We start from the raw sequence: 22,539 nt of genomic DNA, 5'->3' as shown, positions 1-22,539 counted from the left end.
ACGGTGCTATGCATCCATTGTGACTGATGAAAAATGATGGCTGGATTGGAGATTGCAAATCGGCCACACAGAGTTTGAAATTTCGAGGATATATCATCAACTCAACTGTCGAGGATTTAAATGCGTAAATGTGGATCCCGTCGCTAGTTGCCTATCGCCTTTATTACCACGAGATTCGTGGGCAAGTTGTGGTGTGAATTATCATCTCGCTGGTCTTGAGCAACTCTCGAAAATCTTGTCAGAATCTATTTGCAAATTATACATCACACTTGCGGTGGTGGCAATTGTAACGGTTACACAGTTGACGCTTACCGTCGGCACAAATTTGGAACTACATCACTTCGAGGAACAATGAAGACATCATGGAAGAAGGAAATTCACGGCAATGGACAAGGTTAGGCCTTAATCTTACAAATTCACACCGATTGCTTATGTCATGATGACTATCCGTGGTTCAAACTCACCGAAAGATAATGCAAACATGAACCGGCCCGACGTATTCTATATGTTTAATCGATTTTGTACGTCTGCGAAACGAACAATAAAGCATTTAAAATTTAAATTCATCCCGGTTCTGTTTCACTTCGCGACGGCTATGCATACATAACGTGAGCAGTGTATCCTCGGTGCCCCTTCGCACTGATTGAGTTGGCGCTTTGCGCTACCCATACAAATCGAATCATTCATATCCATCTTTCTGTGTATTATTTTATATTCAAGTAGAACATTATACTGTCGGATTCAAGGCCAACTACGCTCTGCCGTTGGACATAATTTGACCGATTCGGGAATTAGTTTTCACTTCTTTAAATGGTTTAGCCGAATTTAATGCGATCTAGGAATGATCTTTCGAAATGTTCGGTTCACAAACCGCACATTTTACTGTCCTTGTCCGTCTTAAACTTTACTGTACAAAAGGCGAGACTGCCCAATAAATCATTTTCCGACGTCATAACGCAGAGCAATATTATTGACATTTTTCGGACGGCGACGATCAGCTGTTTGTACATAGGAGAATAAAGCAAACAGCCCATTGTGCCGGATTGTGGGAGATAGAACGCCCCTCTCGCGCTCATCATCCCTGTCCCTGTCGGCTTTTTTTATAAGCTTCTCCTGGCTGTACGTAGGCAAGAATCATTCAAACTTCTGGCCCGAGGAATAGAGCAGCATGATGACGTAGCGGAGTGTATTAAACTGTCAAAAACAGAAAATCATTTTTATCGTCATGATCATCGACCTCAGCCTGAATGCGCACGACACGCTCACACATAAACACCCTCATATTTTCAGTATACGCAATCGATCCAAGGAAGTTTACATCTCTTCTTTTTTTTGCGAAATCACTGCTTCAGCGCTTTCTGACCATTAGCGTAAATGACAACTGCTATATGGTGATGTACGCAAATGTTTGGGACAAAACTAGTTGAGCAGACCCGAGCCGTTTGTTTTGTGTGATTCAAACGAATTCTCATTACTTTCTATGCCTAGAAACATTTTCCAAATACAGGGTGACCCAATTTAACATGCCATTTTTCCATTTTATATATCATATCCTAGAACACGGCGTTTTCGTCTGTTTCTATGTCAATCGTCTAGGTATGTATCTCTCATTAAACGTAAAAACATGAGGCCTAAACTGACCAAAACAAAAACTTTGTATTTAATTTCTTTTGATGAATTGAAACCATCGCTTCTGCAGTCAATTCTTTTCATGCCTAAAGGTTCTAACATCTAAATTACCACCCACAGCTTAAAATGATCAGCCAAATCAGAAGCTTCTCAGTTGATTTGGATAACATTGCTTTGCGTTTCTGCATACAGTCTGTTCAATAAGTTCGAATACAATTCTTTATCGTTGTGTAGGTGCGCACCATGTGCATTCTGTGTATTGGTATTGGTGTCAGCTTTGGCCTCATATATAGACTAACCGACGTGCACGGTGTCAACTTTCTGTCATTTGTTGTTTGTTTACCGCGCACGATGAAGGAGTACCGCGACGTACGTCGTAATGAAGTTGTTTGTGAGAGGAGAGCGACCCGGCGACATATTCCGGCGGTTGAAATCCCACGGGGTGAAGCGGAATTTCATCCATACCATCATTCGTTGGTACCGGGAGACGAGCTCGGCCAAGGACCGTGCGAGATCCGGGCGGTCGCGTTCGGCGAGGACTTCAGCAGCCATCAAAGTGGCGAGGGAGCGGGTTCGTCGAAAAATGAACAGCTCGATCCGGAAGATCGCAGATGATGGGTCGATCGGGACTGCCCACACCATCATGATGAAGGACCTGGGATACAAGCTGTACAAGAAATGCAAGGCTCACGGGGTAACTAAGGCTACAACGAAGAAGAGGCTGTACAGAGCCAAACTGATACTTTCGCGGCACGTAGGTCAGGAGTTCGTGTTTTCTGATGAGAAACTCTTTGTTTTGCAACAACTGCACAATGTCCAAAAGCATCGGCTGAGGGTGTCAACGTTGGCCAGTATCCCCCCGTCCCACATAAACATCCCGCGGTTCCAGAGCGCCGTGTCGGTGATGGTTTGTGAGGGGCGTATCCAGGAGCTTCCCACCCACTGTTGTTTATCGAGAAAAACCGTGAAAGTCAGCGCCGCGTAAGACGGAGGTTCTGGAGAAGGTGTGGCCCCGGCACTTTGAGACTTCTACGGGAACGGTCATCATGTCTTTCAACAGGACGGCACACAGGTCCACTCGGCGAATATCGTTCAAGCGTGGTGTCGAGAGAATTTGACTGATTTTCTCGATAAGACTTTGTGCCTTCCCAGCTCCCCGTACCTTAATCCCCTGGACTTTTATGCTGACCAAGCAGAGCGAACATAAAGTGTGCACTATGGACCAATTTAAGAAGCTCATTTCCATGATCATTGCCTGATCCAAGATCTGAAGCTCGTCATACAGCACAAAGGCGGGATGCAAATTGACGCAGAAAAGAATATCTTGTATTTTAATTTTTAACACATTTTTAAAGTGTATTCGAACTTATTGAACACTCTGTAGGAAGCTGCTTAAAATCTTCATATTTTTTCCCATTTCATCAATTTTATACCGTTTGAATGAATCTGAATAAGATTCATTTTGGCATTCAATTGTAGCGTAATGTCCTGCTTTCTCATGTTCGATCTAGGGCGAATTGGTGCAAAAGTATGTGTCATTGTCTAGCGTTACCATAAATAAAAACACTGTTAATCTTTTTCTTACTAAAGTACAGCGAATGTGGATTTCAAAAGTTCATAAGTGTGCTCATCAGAATCCATTTCACTTTGAAAGTTATTGTTTTATGGATTGAAAATATCGCGACAAGTTTTGACGCAGGATTACGTTTTCGAATACGAGTATTAACTCAATTCAGGAAACATTAAAGCTCAATTCATTAAAACACTGATGATGACTGATGATACTCAAGATGACTCTCACTGGAATCCTTTGTTAAACGTAACCTAGAGAGGTTCAACTACGACCGAAACAGATTTGAAGATTTTACCAGAGTCAAATTTATTCGTGATTTTTATGCCTAATTTTCCGAAAAAAAATACTGTATCACTTTCAAACTGCGAGACTTATACCAGCATGGAATCCCTATATTGATTTAAATTACATCTAAGGAAGTAGCAATAAGATGTGCTCCAGTGGCCGAGTGGTTAGTGTCACATATTGTCATGCTAGGGGTTCGGGTTCGATTCCCGTTTTGACCGAGGGATTTGCACTGTGGTCGTGCGTAATCAAGCGCTTGCCACTTCATAATACATTTAAGGCGTGTTATTCGGCATAGAAATCTCATCTAAGTACTACCAATAAAGATGTCGCAAGTAATACCTACGTTGAGAAGGCCAAAGTTCAAGTGGGAACATTAATTCCATCCAAGAAGAAGAAGCAGTAAGATTCATGTTCCATACAGAAAATGTTTTTAGCCGATCTATTGAAGGTACAAATTGAAAATCTAAATATCGGACACGTCTCAAAAAATAAATTTTGTGCACTTATTGGTCAGTAATTTACTGATAGATTAACGAGACATTTTGCTTTTCCGGAGTTTGTCTAGGTACTTTCTGTATTTTTCTTGTATGTTTTCAAATAATGTCTCTTCAAGACCCGCTTGATCGTTCGGATGCTGGTACCAAAATTCTAGGCCAAGCACGAATACTATTGCTGCTAATTCTATGTGAAAGCGCTTTTACAGTGAGCTTTCCATCAATTATTATCCATTTAGTTGTTTTCTCAAGTGTCCGCTGGATATGTCAAATTCGACCAAAACGGAATGGATTTGTTGAGTTTATTATTGTGCGTTGGCAAAATGTACAGAAAATATGTACATTCTACTTATGTTTGCATTACCAAAACTATTGGGTGGCTTTCTACCATGAATTTTTCTGAGTGTCCCAATACAAATATACTTCGCCTACTACTTCATCAGGATATTTATCACGAACCATGAGAAGCCTCATCATTCAACCACAGACTGCTTGATTTTTCCAAGCGTTCCGCAACCTTGTGCATTATGTTTAGTTTAAAACAATTTGGAAAGGTTCCTGAGGAATTCCTCGGAAAGACGATACTCATGAGTATAATCTCACATTATAATGAATATTTTTTTCAACAATAGAAAATTTTAACGATTCCAAAACACACACAAAACGTCTTAATTTTTGTTATAAGAATGACACCCGAATGATTCTATTAACGTTACATTTCATCTCAAAGTGGCCATTTCAACACAGAAAAGTTATGTTGGTGTCTGAAATACAATGGATGTTTCGAAAGAGTTAGCCAAAGAACCTCTCTTCTTTCAATGGGGGGCACGGTACATACTGTTCGCAAAGTGTTAGGACAGATAATCGAAATGACCAGGCATCACACCTGCTTGCAGATAGACCGACCGATGAGAGGAGCGTAGATTCTCCATCCGAAATAATGTTTGTTAGCCAAGGTAGACACAACATCCGGCGATTCGCTTGGATCGACACCAGAGCATAAAAAGGGTGTTACGGAAACAACACTATAAAACCTGACAGTGCTTGGGTGACAAAACAATAACCGAAAGCAACATTAGGCGCCGTATGATGTTTTAAAGTGTATTTGTGCCAAGAGCTGGGGAGGATGGTACTGAATCGTTTACTTCTACCACTATACTTTCACTACGGCTAGCCGATATGTTCATTGAACAAACTTTAAACAGGACACAGGGCTATGTAGTGCCGAACGGAGACCAAAGAGTGAGCTAGAATCTGTGTACTTCCCTTCCAGTGTGATTGAGTATGATTTTGTTGCCTCTAGTGCTAGCAGCGTGGAGGAGTTTTAATTTATGTTGTTTCATATGTTGGTGCCTCAGCTAGGGTGTCGCTACCTATATGAAAATCGATCATTTTCATTTAAGACTCCAAGGGGACGTTGTGTTCTTGATTTATAGATCAATGGAAGCGAGGAACGGAAAGTTGAATTTATTTTTTTATTCCAAATATGATTCCTCTAACTTACCATTTTGGTTAATGTGAAAGCCTGCCGACAGCAGGCACTTATCTGCAAACATAATACCATTAATTGTTGGCGTAAAATGAGGCCATCCTTGAATAACACACGAAGAATAACTCACATGTAAGCCAAGGAATAGAGGGGAAAAAAGATTTGACGTGTCAAAAATTGTTCTGCAACGCCATATGGTTGTGTGTCTCGAGATTGGCACAGACGGAAACGCCAACCAAAGTGTATATAGATATGTTGTGCCAATCACATTCTGGATGGATTCACTTTTTGCATACCGCATATGATATTTTACACTGAACCGCTGGGCAGAAAATATGCAAAAATCAGGTGTGCTCTCAGATGCTGCTCGCATAACGGCAACAGCAAAACTATCTTGGCAAATGATGCGGTTTTAGCTCAGCGGTCTGTATTTTGACTTGGGTTTTTTTGCCCCTGCCCGCATCATTAGAATCTGCATCAGTCATCTGCTGCTACGAAGCAAATTCGTCACGACATACGGAGGAAATAATTGTTTTGTACAATGGATACAGTTAAGTTATGTTTCGTTTCATTATTTGGAAAACGGTATCATTTGTGGGTCAATTTTGGTTAATCCAAGTTTCATCACATGTCTACATAATAATAAAATAGTGCTTCAATTTCTTCAATGGCTCGAGAATAACTTGTTAGCAGCAGCACAGGCTGTGTAGGCAATTTATTTGCCGAGGCACCCACTGTCCGATAATTACAGTCAAAGTTATCATTTTAAATTTGGAGCTTGATTATAATTTATCCTGCTTCAATTTCTTGGAACTCAAAGCTACGAGAAAACATACGGAAGTGAATCCTACACCATGTTTCGGAACCAAGTGGGAATGCTGAAACAGTGCGACGTCGAGAGGCAAGGCTACTTTTTCCATTAACACAGTAAATTTATCTAATGCAATTTATTTTCATTACGTGACTAGAAGCAAAACGCATCAAACCGATTTATAGAAATGTGTATGTCCCATCATTGTTTCCTGAACCACACACACACACACACGCACACAGTTGCCATCCCTCCCACAGGGTATTTCTGTGGAAAATAACGGAAAGGATTCTCCCGTCCCAGTCGACTATTATTTGTGCGTCTGATGCCAGTGGTAGATGACTTCGTTGTCACTGCTAATAATATGATATACGGGGAACTCGCCACAAAAACACTAACCTGCTCAACATATGCGCGGGATGAGAAAACTCAGGTTCCCTGCTGCATTATCCCTGATAGAGAGCCTGAGTTGTACTCAGACTAAGTGACAAAGCTATGTTTGATGACTTTGCATTTTCATTCAACATCGCTGAGTGCTGTTCTTTACACCACCCTTGCATTCACACTGCGCGAACGTATTTTTAGCGTTCAGATCGTAGCAGGCATCGGCAGAGATAGGAATAGGTACGACATCGGGTATTTACATTGGTAGTGGTAGGTGGCATAACAATAAAGCATGACCATGGAAATTTGGAGGAAAATCGATATTCGGCATTTATTACTCAAACGTGAGACGTGGACCAGGTAACCCATCTGCTAGTGGCAAACAACAATGTAAGGCGACTGTGCGGGCACGTTTTCCGTTTCTTAAGGAGCGATATGTTGCATAGGCTATCATCAAAAATAATAGGAGTGTGATGAACTTCTTGGTTGAAAAAAAAATTCCTGAAACGTTGCCCATCATTCCCATAAACGCTGACAATGTTGCTAGGTCAAATAAGTGCAATTATAATTTTACTTTGCTATTTGCCTGGCCGTTTGATGCCTCCCATAGTTCGTTTGAGTTACATTGGAAAGAACGCCTGGATAGACGGTCCCTCCTCATTGGGGGTTAAATACAAAATTGATGTTCCGTGTCCAACGGTGTACCAATCGATGGCACCAGAATAGAGCAGGCTCACAAAGGTGAATGAAAATTTTATATTCGTGAAAACGAAAATTGTGGAACGATTATCGGTGGATTGAGACCAACCTTTTCCACGCGATAATGGTATGGTACGGGAAATATTTATCGTCTTTCAATGAGCACTCGCGCAAAGGTTTGTAAGAGCAGCTGAACCCCACTAACAAGTTTCCTGACTGGGCGAACGTAGAATTTCGATGCGAATTAAATATTGAACGAGTAAATCGGCCAAGTCAATTTTGGGTCGAATACGTTGTAGGGCCAGCTTTTTGTACTTGTTTTTACTGGCAACCTTCTTCACACAAAGGTATATCGTTTTGGTAAATGTTTTTCTGAGGGGGGACTATATGTTCATTTTGAATTAAATGTTGTTTTGATGTTTGAAACCTTTTTTTGACGTAGGACTACGTCTTTCATTTCTATACCGGGGTGTAAAATCAAAGTTTCGAAAACGAAAGCGTTACGCCAGAGACCGAGATTTTGAGCGTTAATAGCTCCTAAACAACTGAACGAAATGGTATGATAAACACTTCATTCGAAACATAAAATGTCTACGCGTTCTATATTTGTTACTTTTTGATCCAAAAACTTGTTTCAATAGTCTTAAAATTGTTTTCAAAACAGGCTATTGAAATCACCAATCGGTATATAAGCGAGCGCCGCTCGCAAATCCACTCAGTTCTAATTGAACAGCGATTGGAGCATGTTGTCGCTGTTGTGGTGAAGCTCTTCATTTATCATGAAAGCGCGGATGAACGGTGTCACCAAGAGCCTGTTTGTGCACCTTAGGCCAGAAGGGAATCCATCAGGAGGAGAGTGATGCCACAAACGGTTCCCCGGGAAGACATCGCTACACACACATATACGCGCGGAATTCTTTCCGTTTGGATGCCATTCAGCATCGAGAAAGTTCCGGAAAGATCTAATCATTTCTGGAAAATAATCTGCCAGTTCCTCTGGGAATTTAAAAATACATTCATGTGAAAGAGTTAATTTGAATGTTTTCTATCCATGTAACACTGTGACCAAATACATTTGGTTTTGTGGTTTTTCAATCAATCGCAATTAACAGGATAGCTTCTGAAGATTATTCTTCCCCATCAGTAGGATATTTCCGTATCCAATATTGTATGCGCCCGCAATCGATTATTGCTCAGTCGCCGAAAGTTCCGAGCTCAGAGAGTTCATTCCCCTCTAGTTTGCCTTCCAAATTGCCATCGTAAACCACACCTTCTCTCGATTCAATCACACACAAAAAGCATACTTAAGCGATATTCTGGTGGTGAGACACATTCATTTTTCGTGAGGACATCGACACGACAACATCGTTGCCTAACGTGCTGGAGGAGGTGGACGGCGGAGGATCGACACATACACGCGCAGAATTCTTTCCGTTTGGTACCATTCAGCATCGAGAAAGTTCCGGAAAGATCGAATCATTGCTGGAAAATAATCTGCCAGTTCCTCTGGGAATTTAAAAATACATTCATGTGAAAGAGTTTATTTGAATGTTTTCTGTCCATGTAACACTGTGACCAAATATTTTTCAATCAAGTACTATTAACAGGTGGTTATCGAGTTAGTATTAACCACTGGTGGGCTTCCAGTATCGAGGAAAATATGGAAATATCTAATCGTTACTGAAAATAATCTGCCAGTTCCTCTGGGAATTTAAAAATACATTCATGTGAAAGAGTTTATTTGAATGTCTATCCATGTAACACTGTGACCAAATATGTTTCAATCAAGTACTATTAACAGGTGGTTATCGAATTAGCATTAACCACTGGTGGGCTTCCAGTATCGAGGAAAATGTGGAAATATCTAATCGTTGCTGGAAAATAATCTGCCAGTTCCCCTTGGAATTGAAAATTACATTCAAGCGAAAGAGTTTATTTTAATGTTTTCTATCCATAAAATATCCATATAATACATTTGGGTTTGTGATTTGTCAATCAAGTACAGTTAGCATGTTAGCTTCTGAAGATTATTCTTCAGAACAAGGTTTTTCGTATCCTATATTGGATGCATAAAACCTTGTGCCTCCAACGTAACGCTCTCGTTTTCGAAGTCTCCCAAATATTCATTCATTCATTCATTCAGAATGGATTTAGATTCAACTTCAAACAAATTATCTCTAAATCAACGATAGTCCTACGTCACCCTTGCGGTTATACCATAGATATAACCCACTTCCTGTTTTTTTCAATCATTTTTAATTTTTATTCAGAGCTGGTAGTATTCTGTTGTATTAAATATCTCGGCACGAAATTATTTAATTTGTACAATTTTGGGAAGTGTCTAAATATCGCTCATACTACTCCCCACACCGATGTTTTCTCTTGAAGTGACATCCACTCGGAATAAAAACTGATGCAATCAAGGAGGTTTGCATCCCAAATCCTACAAAGAAGCGAGAGAAGACGGTCTGGCGTGCTGGCGCAGTACAAAGGCAAACCATTGCAAAAAGTGATCTGAAGCAATTACCGGTATCGAAATGGTTGTTTGTCGTGGCTACTGTGGAGCTTTCTTCCATATCATCACTTGTTCCGGAGTATCGCGTGCGTTGCAGTCCTATTTCTCGTCCAATAATAGAAACCTTTTTTGGAGGTGCGTGCGATGACTGTGCTATTTTATTTCAAAATTCTCAGTTTAGAGATATAACAATCCAAGTCGATAAGGATTTAAATTCGCTGTTGAACACCTTTCGACGGCGATTTCTGAATTACGGATCGAGATCAAACAAATACATTCAAAAACCACGACCCATCTCTCACCAGTTACAAGTACTGTTTGGCCGACAATCAACCACAAAGAGGTGCAAATCGTCCTCACGTATTGGAAACAGCAGCACGCCCTGAAGCTTGTCAAATTGGTAGTGTGCCCACTCTGGACAATGTAATAACAGTTCCGGTCTTCAAATATGACGACGACCAAAAATTTTGGCTGTACTTATCAAGGATTCGCCCAGGAAGCCGTACACCCGGGGTAGTAAATTTCCAAAGGCGAAGACATCAACACACTCTCGTTTCGTTTCACCTCCGGTAATATCAGTGGCTTTCATTGATTCTTCATCTTCGTCAAACACACTCGCTTCACACAGCCTCATGGATGTTCCAATCCTGTCCATACATGTACCATCAGCTCCAACTCCACCGGTATGCAAACTTGTAAATCTCATGGAAATCCCTCATACTCTCGTCACAGTCGAACTACTCCATGCAGTCATCCCGGTCCTGTGCAAAATTCTGGTGAAGGGGTCTTCTAAGCCGTTATATACATTCGATTTCAACGTGTCTCTTCCGGTAATGCACACTACTTCCTGTACGTTACGAAATTCCGATGTACCCAGTCCAGGGACTAGAATCGAAAGCCTACGTACCAAAATGGCGCAGTAACGTTTGCTGCTTTCCAGCTGCGACTACGATGTGCTTGTTTCTACAGAAATTTGGCTTCTTGCGTGCAGACATCGACAGTACTGGAATTTCGTCAGAGTATACATTCTTTCGTTATGACCGTAGTGCGTTATCTAGTCAATATTCTCACTGTCAAAACTCACCTCAACTGTGAGGTTGTTCCTCTGTCAGACTGCGAACATCTAGAGCAAATAACAATACAAAACCAACGTCTCCGCTTAACGTTCCGCCTAACTCACGTGCTGTGTTATATTCTGCACACGCCGACGCAATACAGCAGGTTGTGAACCGGGCTTCTAGTGCAGACACCATCGTATATCTAGGTGGCCACAATCTCCCAAATCCAACGTTTCATCGTTTTTTTCATTTTTTTCATTTTTCATTTTCAACGTTTCATCGGAGAAAGAGAGGGCACTCATAGAAACTATGTTTAGCCTTGGATTACAGCAAATTAATCGATATGTAAATGTGAACGCAAGATTTCTCGATCTCATTTTCGTCAGTCTCTCAAATCAACTCGACTTGATAGAACCGACCGTGCCATTGCTGCAAAGCGTCACCTGTGTGAAAGAGTGACTGTTTTGCTCATATTCCTTGTTACATCAATCTACCCGTCAATCAATTTCCGAAGACGAAGTAATAAAAGCCATTGATGGCCTAGACACCAAAATAAGGGTATGGTACGGACAACAATGGTGGGTTGATGAAAAACTGGTCCAGAGAACTTGCGTAGCTGTTCAACCGATCGCTTCAAGAAAGAACATTTCCAGCGTCTTGGAAAACAGCTTGCATCATTCCTATAGAAGAAGTGGGGGCCTAGTGGTCACCCTAAGGAATATGTCCATTTCCAGCGTCCACATACCGCTACAATTTCCGTTTCTCTAAGAATATTCTAGTTCAACTCATTGTTGTTCAAGATAGCATACGGCTTTTACTATAAAAATTCAAAATAGTACATTTTTCATCATAAGAAAAAGTCGAAAAATAGAACTTTTTTTTTGCTTGGAGGTAAAGTGGTCTCCTAATAGGGGCAAAGTGGTCACTCGCACATATTAAGCTGAATGGGATAGATTTAAGCGTTTTTTTCGTCCTAATTTGTTAAAATCACATTGATATAGTAGGTACATGTATGAAATAAGCTCGGTCTATTCACCTAGAGTCTCAATTAAAATTTTCTCATGCATACAAAAACGTTGTAAGAAACATATAACGTTCCGCATAATGAGGCTTGATTTAGTTGGAGTGGCATATTTTTCCAGGGTCAAAGTCAAAGGAACCTCTTCAAGAGCAGAATGTGATGAGGTATATTAGCTGTAGTGAACATAACATTGTAAATCGTTATGCACCTATGACCACTTTGCCCCCAAGCATCAAAGTAATTTCTATGCTAATTAATCGCTGAGGTTGAACATAACTCGAGAACTATTCAAGCAAATGGAACCAAATTTGGCATGTGATGGTTTCAGAGAAATCGAAAAATCAAAATGTTCGTATTGTCGAAGGAATACCAAAATTTCTTTAATAATAACACCTATTTACAATAGCAGAACACAATCGAGAGACGGAGCGATTATTTGATACTGTTTAGGAAGTCACATCCAGCCAAAGTATAAGTGAAGACCCTCCCCTGTTGGCGATATTTTAGAACGTAAATTTTGCACGCACATTTCATGACAACTAGCGACAACAAAAAAATTATACACACGGCTTCGTGATTCGCTCGGTGGAATTTGAGTTTATGCGAAATGAAATCTCATCCCACATTTTTTTCAGCTTTATGGATTTTTTTCTTCTTCCACGTTTTTATGTTTGGATCAGCGCCTTTACCCAGCTCAAAAAGTCATGTTGTGCTCCAACTTCCAACAGTCAACAGCCACAAAAGCGCGATGTGCGCCGAGTGCTTTGCCCTTCGCCCTGTTTGCAGCAATTAAATCGAGCATGCTATATTTCATTTTAATTTTCAAGTACACATACAAAAATCAGCGTTTTCAAATTATCTTCCCAGCGGCTATACTTTCGCCAGCTCCGCAAAAGTGAGATCATCTTGAGGGGAATTAGCAGCGGGTATGCAAATTGTAAGCAGGTATCACGCGAAAAGCAATATAAGTGTAAACTGTAGGAGAAATTATTTGACATCCTCTCATTCAACGCTCCTTTATGTAAGGAGCCTGACCGTCTATAATGAAAATGATGCTCGGAGTTTTTGTTTTTTATTCCATACATTCTCACAAAATTTCTCAAAAGTAAGAGCGAATTCCGTTCTAATTCACCTTTTATAACACCTCCAGATGCATCTCGTCACAAACGAACAAAGACGACTGGAAGGGCACTGAATGGACGGAAATATTTAGGTTCATTTCCGTTTTTTTTCGAAGTCATCGTATTTGTGCATTCCACGTTCTCGCCCAGATCAGAATCCGAACCGTGTACAGTGGGCCATATACGATCAGATTCACTAAAAACAATTATTTTCATTATGTTTGTATGCCATATAAGAAGCATCTCGTGAGAACTGTGTCGAAGGTTTAGTGGAGAAGCGCAGAAAAAAATCGCTCGATGGAAACAGTAGAATCCCATTCTGATTTAACCTATTGCGTATCACCTTACTAAACCGGTAGCGTCGCGAGCCGATGTCACAAAATTTGCCTTAGTGACAAGTGACTCCACTTTGAATTCTCAATGCTGTCATCCGCATCTATGGTTGCGATTAAGTAATCGCGACAATTGAACAAAAATGGTTTGACTAGGATATAGCAATATCAACTGATGGTCAGGTTGGTTCAGAGCTCTAGCAATGTTTCGAGCCAGTGATCTGATATCGTCGCGAAAAAATGCTCGATGTACGAGTGTTGATTATTTTATCGGTTTACGACAGTTTTGGTCGAATTTTTATTTCTCATCTTCTCAGCTAAAATTTCGTCACTTTTGTTTGCTCTCCGTTGCTGCGCAATGCATTGGGTGCCATTTAAGAGGAAATAACAAAAATAACGCATGAAGGTTGTATCCTTCTTCATTCAAGCCTCTTGTGAGGAGCGGCAATAAGTTCTTTCGTTTTGCATCATCAGCGGCAGGATCGCTGACTGAATCGAAATGGATCTTTTTCGAATTTTTTTCAGACAGTCTCACGATGCATGAATATGCAAATGAATTGCAGTTTTCTTGCCAAACTTTACGTGGAGTGTACATGTGCAAGAACGACAACCTGTCGTTTGTTATACTGCGTTTATTTTACTCGGATGATCCTATTGGAATAGCATAAGCATAACATTGGTAGAACATTGACCATCAATAAATTTGCAATTCACTCAGCATTTTTTTTCTCCAGCTGATTAGAACACATATTGGAATTCCGAAATCGCTTAATTCATTCTTATTTATCTGTTGGGGAATGAAGCGCAATTGCTGTTATCTAGAATAACTTGATTTGATAATTCGTTAAATTTTGTTAACTTTTCATATCTTCGATTATAAGCCGCTCGAATTTCTTTTCAACAGACCTGTTAACAAATTTTCAGTTCAAACTATGCTTCTAAAAATAAGTTCAAAAGATCGTGATGCTGCTGGTCTAAATAAAACTAACCATGCACATTTCTCCGATAATGATTCGACCAGAAGTGCACATGTAGGTCAGTGGACTATTGTGTCGCCCCGATTCGTGTGTGAATCACAATCAGATAATCTGTCTCCTGATTGATATTAAATAGCTCCCAGACGATAAGAGTCGATCGTAAATGTTGACAAAAACGCTATAAATTTTAACAATAATAATAATCATTTTGTAGTGCTTAAACCCGTCTTTCACCTTCCGTCTTCCGTCCCGCAATGCAATTGTCGAGATGAGATCTTATGGTGGCGAAGCCAGAGGCGTCACATCATCTCCCTAGAAAGCGGAGATGAAATAAAAAATTTATGTCGGAAGCTCTGAAACACAGTCCAATCCCCTTGCACGCCGCGTCAACGTTGACAAGCATGAGAGCGAATAGACAGAACTAGAGGCCAGCCGTAGGAAACGGATCCGTTCGTTTCACACATCAAGTTCGGTTCGGGTATCCGTAAGTACTTTTTCCTCTCATCTTCCCGGTATGTGGCTCTGTGGCAATAATTTTATGACAGTCGTAAATTTCTGGTGAGACATTTGGTTGAGTTGTACTGTCTGGATGGGCTTAAAAGTTTTCGCTGCCTGGTGCCAAGGAGGAAGCATGATGGTGTGTTAAGAAAATGATGTCCTTCCAATGTGTTGCCATCAGCACTAATAGCACCTGTTTGCATGCGCCAAAGAATCCGATGATAATTGGCGCTAGCTAGTCTGCCAAACATAATTGATTTTACAGATTAGCTAATTGGGAAGGATCACAGTTGTCATGATATTTGTGTAATAGTTTTGTACAATGGTCACACCCTCGAAGAAAATATATATCCGTTTATCTGCATTTTTTTCTCACAAAATTGGCTCGGAGACAAAGTGAACAAAATTTTGTTTAGAATTTTTCCCAAACTGCACGCTATTTACCTACATCATGCCTTGTGTGCCCGTCTTGCTGCAACCAGAAGTTCTTGAAATATCTTCCATACGTTTGCTATAACACTAAGTTTGAGAACATCCACCGATATCGATCGCTGTTGGTGGTGCTTCGAGAGTTGTTTGAGGACTTTCGGTGCTCCAGAAACGACAATTTTTGACGACGATAGGATATAGTGTGTTCGATGAGCCTCATTTATAATTTCGATTTTCCAACATTTTCTAACTTAAGTGTTTGCTACAAAATGGAAAGTAAGCTTTAGTAAGTCAACCAACAATAATAGATCCACAGCAATTGCAAATGTTGGCCCCTTCAAATCATAGTATTGCTGCAAATACTAACTTTAGTTTTTATCACTATGATTTAGTTGACATTTTAAGGAAAAACAATAATCAAATTAAATTTGCTTCTCGTTCTTGCAAATAGTTTCGAAAATTCAGTTCGACGTGGAATTAACGAGATTCTCAAGTGTTGCAACAGCAATGAACCTTCAGGATTCTCTCACAGCAGCTTCTAGTTCCCGAACTTTTCCGTACTGCTATCCATCGCTGTACACACGTCGTGCAAGAACTCCCCAAAGGTTCTCAATTGGATTTGAGTCTGAACTACGTGCTGGCCTTGATGTCTCGCTCCGAAAACCACTGCGTACCTATATTACTGACATGGATGGTTGTCTTGTCTAACTGAAAAGTGAAGTCTTCAGAAATAAAATCCTCGAAAAATGGTACCAGAACGTCTTCCAACCCTGGTTGAAGTTGTAGCAAGAGCGGTTTCTACATGACGTGGAAAACTACCTCAAATCAAAAGTATTTCGCTTCCAAAGTTTTGACTCTGCTTGATCTTGGGTTCCTTTCTCAAATCATGCCAGTAGTATGCACAATAATCAGGGCCATCAAGATTGAACTTCTTTTCAATTCCGAAAAAAACAACGTTATCCCATTCATTTCGTCATGCCATATGCTTTCTGGCGAAATTCAATCAAGTCTGAATATGTGCTGGTGTACTCGGTTTCTTGATCGTTTTGGTGTACTTGAAGTAACCGGATCCCCGTAAAATCTGTGCAATGCGCTTATTGCTAATAGAGAGTCCAAGTTCCTTCTTAACCTCCGATGCATTGAACTTTCCAGTTCCGGTCAGCTCCAGAATTCAATTCCTGTCAAGATTGCTTATTTGGGTAATCTCCTTAGTTTTCTTCTTAACGCTATACTTTTCACCTTTATCCGGCACATTTCGAATCGATGTTTCGGATCTGTTTACTCTCCTTCCTATTTCCCGGTTACTCATCCCAGTTTTTTCAGTTCACGAACAACTCTTCGTTCTGATTCACTCAAATATTATTTCTTTCTCGGCATTTTTAACCTCAGATCAACAAATTGACAGCACCAACAAATGTTTTGCGTACTAACACAATTAACAAAACTGAAATGACAGATTGCCAAGGTTTTTGGTGTCATAGGTGCGCCAGTCGCTTATATTCAATTGTGTGCGTTTAAACTAATTTTCCTACTCAAAATGAAATCTTGCCACCTATTAAAGGTATACACAGTTTAAAAATTAAATGATTGTAAATCTAAACTACACACCCGACGATCAATCAAATATAGTTGTGAAGACAGATTTATGATCGCTTGTTAGAAGTCCTCCTCTAACAAAAATTAACTAGCGTTTGAACGAATTTTTTCCACTGTATATGCGGCATAACCTCTCGGTTATAAGAAAGTTGCTCCTTGCTGATACCACCAATGGGTGTTATTTCCCTAAGACCGTGGATGTTTCGTTTTCACTGTAATATTCATGCAAGAAATCATTATCGACTATCGTACAGCTTGAATAAATAAAAATCCGGACACGAAAATCTCGTTACGGTATAAAAATGTGTTTTATTTCCCATAGTTCAACGTAACAGGTATACATTAGTAGGTATTCCTTCAGTTCGATTGCAGTTCCATCCATTTTGACCAGTATTCCTCAATTGACCTTAGCTCCAAATTATTGACCGGAACCACTGAAACGTTATTTTCGCTTTACCTGTAATGGAGACAGCTTTCCACGTCCGGCCAGTGTAGGCAAACCTCTTCCTAGTCTGTCGAGCTGAAGGCGAAACATTCGTTGCTTCTGGGACTAGTAATTACCAGTAGGAGCGCTTTACGGAAGAGACTACTGCCTTTTTTGGAGCAGTATGAACTTTCTGGGAATTCACCTTCTGTTGGATTTTACATACTTGATAGGAACATAATTGAAAACTGTCAGGCAGAATGTTCCGTCGTACATAGCAACACTCTGCCCAACTTCTATAAATCCACCCTGATTCTATTTCGTTGCAACACAAACAGTTAGAATTTTAACAAGATGTATTCATACATTGTTGAATGCTTAAAATAAAATATATTTAACGTCAATTTCGTTCAAAAAAGTTTTTTGTTTATTTATTGTGCTTAAATATGATAATTTCAGCTGTCCAGTTTTTATAAGACCATTTCAAAATTCATAAGTGTTATCAATGAAAAATTCAAAACGATCGGCCGATTTACATGTTAATAATTGGCAACTTTACCATTTTGGCTAATAACCTGGAAAATAAAAAATAGTTTACTTATTTACTTCTCACGATTGCATTCGATTCGTGCAGCCAGATTTTCGTAGGAAGCCGCAAGCAATGTAACCGCCCCCTAAGAGACACTTTGCAAACAAGCACGCATCAAAGAAAGATTTCACGTGAAAAAAACAATGTTTGCGCTCTCCGTTTTCCTCTCAACAAAAAAAATCTCTTCCATGTGTGGAGTAATATTCTCGGGCATTGGTATAACAGCACCTGTGGTTGTGTGGATACCGTGGTTATGTGGAACAGTTTTACTACCCAGCTGGCCTTGGTTCAATCCCTGCTTGGCATCGTTTGGGATTTTTTGGGTACAATAACAAGCTGACAATCAGTCCGAGAGAATGCGGGATAACTGATAACATGATTTTTTTTTTTTTTTTTTTTTATCTTCGCTTATTTTTCGTCGGCCTATTTCCGCCACTTTAGTGCCAATCACCGACATCAGGGAGGCGACTCCACCTGTTCCTACCTATCAGACTCAACAACTCATGAGCCGGGCCAACTTCTTTTACTTCCGCTCCGAAGGAAGACGTAACCAGAGATTTTTCGCCTCAGAAAATCTCAACGACGCCAGCTGGGATTGAACCCAGGCCGATCGGATTGTGAGGCTGTTACGCTAACCATACAACCACTGGCGCCGTCCACTCTGATAACATGATAACACTCTTAAAAACAGAGGCTTTTCTGCGAAGGATGATATCTTTCCTGCCTTTTCTGCCAACACTAGGATACTTTTTTCGCCGTTTCGCTCGATGATTGTATTTCGCAAAACAAATAGACCCACTGCTTTCGCAGGTGTCTTAGGATTCGCTGACTTTACCGGATTGGTGAAACTTTTCCCGAACCATTTCAGAACATCACACAATATGGATTTGTGAAAATTCAGAATTTTTACTATCTTTCGAGGCTGAGATTGTCGGATCGCGACGCGCTTATTCCGACGAAATCATGATGGAAACATATGAACTTCTCCTGACATCCAATGCCTACTGTGATTGTATATACTTGTTTTGAAATAGCTCTAACTTGATCCAAAAACTCAATAAAAGCTTTAATGACAGCGTTGATACTGACAATTTCGGACAATTCAGTTGTTTGAAAACAACTGCTTTGATTAATCCTAGCTCAATGAAAGGTATCCATACTTTCCAACTATGTTTTTATGCAATAATGCTAGCAATTCGCCGTCTCAGGATATTTTTCGGTTCTCCTAAACGTGATATGATATATCCGACAAATCCGATGGAGCTAGATCGTAGCTTTATTCATGTGATCGATTGATTTCTGAAAAATGAAAGAGCACATGACGTAAAGCAGAAAAAACATTCACACTGACAATTGTGTATTGTGACTAGTGAAGATACTAGAGCTGTGGCTGTATGATCGTACAGGTAGACTCTTCTCTCGTGATCTCTCTTGATACAAAAATTACAAATTGCCTTCGAGGGTGATACAGCGATTATAGCGATCTTGAAACTTCATACAATTTTTATAGTACTCTTTCGGGTTTTCCTCAAAATAGGCCTCAGTTTCGGTAATCACTTCATCATCGGTCTTGAATTCGTTGCCAGCGAGCGTTCCCTTCAGGGCTGCGAACAGAAAACAGTCGCTGGGGCCAGATCTGGAGAATACAGTGGATGCAGAAGCAATTCGAAGCCCAATTCATGCAATTTTACCATCGTTTTCATTGATTTGTTTTTTTTTTTATCTGTATTATAGTGATTTTCAACTCATTTGGCTGGTTCGTCACTTTTACTTCCATTTTTGGAAGAATGTCGGGAGTGAGAATTGAACTCGTGACCTTTAGCATGAGAGGCATGGATGTTACCACTACGCCAGATCGCCTCCTCATTGATTTGTGATTTTTCCATTTTATTCACAATAACAAAAGTTTCTTCACTCTTAATGCTGTAACTCACGAACCAATCGATCGATTGCTGTCAAATTTTGACACGTATCCATTGAAAGATGGTGCTTTGTGATAGTCAAGTAGATTTTTGCAAGAGGCGCCATCTAGACGTCAACCTTATGAACTTTTCAGACGAATACTAGGTTCATAACATGCAGTGCCCGTTTCTGAGCTGTCAAACGCAGAACATCTTAATAATTTGCTTACACATAAGTAATCTAAAATTTATTGGGATTTAATTATCAAGTATATGAAAAAGAGCAAGCTTCAAAATCATGAGCTACAATATAGAAACAGTTATTTGATAACTACTCCGATCAGACATTTTCAACGCATCAATATTTTATCCGAAAACTAACTTTTCCAATAATATCATCCGAAATACAGCAACCAATTTGATGGAAAAAAATTATCATTTTTTTGTTGTTGCTATTTTCCGATAAAAAACAATCTGGGGAGATAAATGCAATCCAAACTGAGGGGACACGACCAATGGGAGGAAAAACTAAAGAAAGCGCTTTAAACTATCTTTATATTAATATGGAATCAATATCAAGGCGGAGAGCAGCGGATGCAGAAGAAAACTCTTCGTATCAGCACAGCGCTGCTGACGGAGAGAAAAAGACAACCCTACAGAAAAGTCTCCATCTCGCAAATCTGGCAGTATGATGGAACGAGTATATGCTGTCGACGGCGAGTAGCAAAAAAGCAGCATGGAAAACGAGAAAAACAATCCAGGAGCCAAGGGGTGGTAGCTTTCCCGAGCTCAATACCGGAGCTGGCCGGACTGTTAAGGAAAGGGTAGCTCAGAAGATTTTTTCGCTATGTTCACTGTTTCCATCGCTTTCGCCTTGACGGGTGTGTTCCAACATGAAACGAGAACGAAACATGCCATGAAACGAAATCATCTTCCGAGTTTGGGATTCGTGAAACTGAGAGTCTGCGCTATGTAAAAACCAATCGCATAAAACCACCCTTTTATTCCTTCGCAGTCTATGTATGTGTATATACACGAACAGCAGCAGCAGCAGTAGTAAACTTATTTCCTTGTGCAGGAAATTTGTCTTATTTATACATCTACGACGTGCGATAGTGAGTGGTATATTTTTCCTCCTATTTATTTCGTTCTCCACCGAACGCGCTATTATGGGGATTTACTTCAGGCTGCTTCTCGAATTCATACCTCCCGAAATCGGTCAAGCTCGACATTCATTCCTTCAACATTTCTCGTTTTCTCTCTGTCTAGCACATTCTCTACCACCCACACTCACTCTGTTACCATTCCTAGTGAGCCTTGCCAGACAAACTCCGACTTTGACCACGGTCGTTCTGAAAAGCATCATCTCCACCGACCCGATACCTTTTTTCTGTTCAACTTCAATCTCTTTACTTCATGTTTCTATATTTTTTGTTTCCAACTAGCTCTGCTCTAAGGGTACATTAAAAGCAACAGCATTTGCTATACCAACCAAAAGGCACCGCATTTTTGTACTAACGAATCTCTCTCGATGGTGGAAAATGTTTTCCTTCGCAGTCATTTTTTTCCTGTTTTCCGAACAACGGATACTCATATATGGTATATCTGCATGTATGTGGTGTTTGTGGTATGTTTGCCTTCGGTGCAATATGATTCCAACTCACATTCTAAATATAAACATTATACACGGTTTCAATATAGTAAATAGTTTCCCGTCTGTATCATGGTTTTGTAACAAAGCTGATAAAATTTTCAAAAGTATTTCCTTCATCGGAAAGCAGACGTTATTAAAAAATTAAAAATGGCACTAACGTTCCTAGAGGAACTTCGCCGTCTCAACGTAGTATTACTTGCGCCATTTTTATTAGTACTTAGTTGAGATTTCTATGCCAAATAACACGCCTTGAATGCATTCTGAGTGGCAAGCTCTAGAATACGCGTGATCACAGTGCAAGTCGGAGGAAATTTCTTTGACGAAAAATTCCCCCGACCAGAACGGGAATCGAACCCGAACACCCGGCATGTTAGTTATGACGCTAACCACTCGGCCACGGGAGCACTACGTAACAGACGTAAAATCGATAAAATTGCTTGCACTTCCAAGCGCTCGCGATGGAATTCGAGATTTTCATTCTAACCACCCAAAAACCATAACGAAACATGCCAACTCTGACAAGACTCGTTTGCCGAATTCCAGACACATTCTGCATTACTATAAACTAAGTCCAAAAACATTTTTTTTTTCATAGGAAACGATGAACCCGCCAGAACGAAAACAAGTTACAAAAACATGCCTTCAATTCTGCCATAACTTCCAAACTTCACATTCAGGGGGGATACAAATATGAGGTAAAAAGATGATCGGCGGGTGGTCCAGCTTCACGCAGTATTCCGCTCATCGGGGGTTTCATAATTATTTCGAATATGTATTTCATTTGATTCGCCAGTCTCTCTTCTAAGACTTCAGAATCACATTATGAAAAACACCTTGGGCCACCTTATCTCATAACACCCGATGTGTGGTACACAAGAACAAAATATACTCGAAATTGTTCATTTAAATAATATATCAAGCCAACTTCTGTGAGACGCGTCGGCTGTCACAATTTTCTGACTGAACATACGCAGTAGGAAGTCTGAACCAATCGCAGTAAGCCATGTATAGTACAAGAGAGTACAAAATCAAAGTTAGCTCGATATCACCAATATAT

General features: G+C 40.2%; 1 protein-coding gene across 2 annotated transcripts in view; it reads left to right on the top strand.

The window, feature by feature from the left end:
- The first annotated feature begins 336 nt into the window (after nt 1–336).
- LOC129765862 (homeobox protein homothorax-like) overlaps nt 337–22,539 on the top strand; it is a 191,980-nt gene continuing 169,777 nt past the window's right edge. For both annotated transcript variants that reach the window (XM_055766309.1, XM_055766303.1), the window contains exon 1: nt 337–394. In XM_055766309.1, the coding sequence (XP_055622284.1) occupies nt 352–394 (43 nt within the window). In that variant the 5' untranslated portion in view covers nt 337–351. The remainder of the gene's footprint in view (nt 395–22,539) is intronic.

Source organism: Toxorhynchites rutilus, chromosome 1 (assembly GCF_029784135.1).
Source record: "Toxorhynchites rutilus septentrionalis strain SRP chromosome 1, ASM2978413v1, whole genome shotgun sequence".
Lineage (NCBI taxonomy): Eukaryota > Metazoa > Arthropoda > Insecta > Diptera > Culicidae > Toxorhynchites > Toxorhynchites rutilus.
Note: the sequence above shows the minus strand (reverse complement) of the source record. Positions and strands in the feature narration are given on the sequence as shown.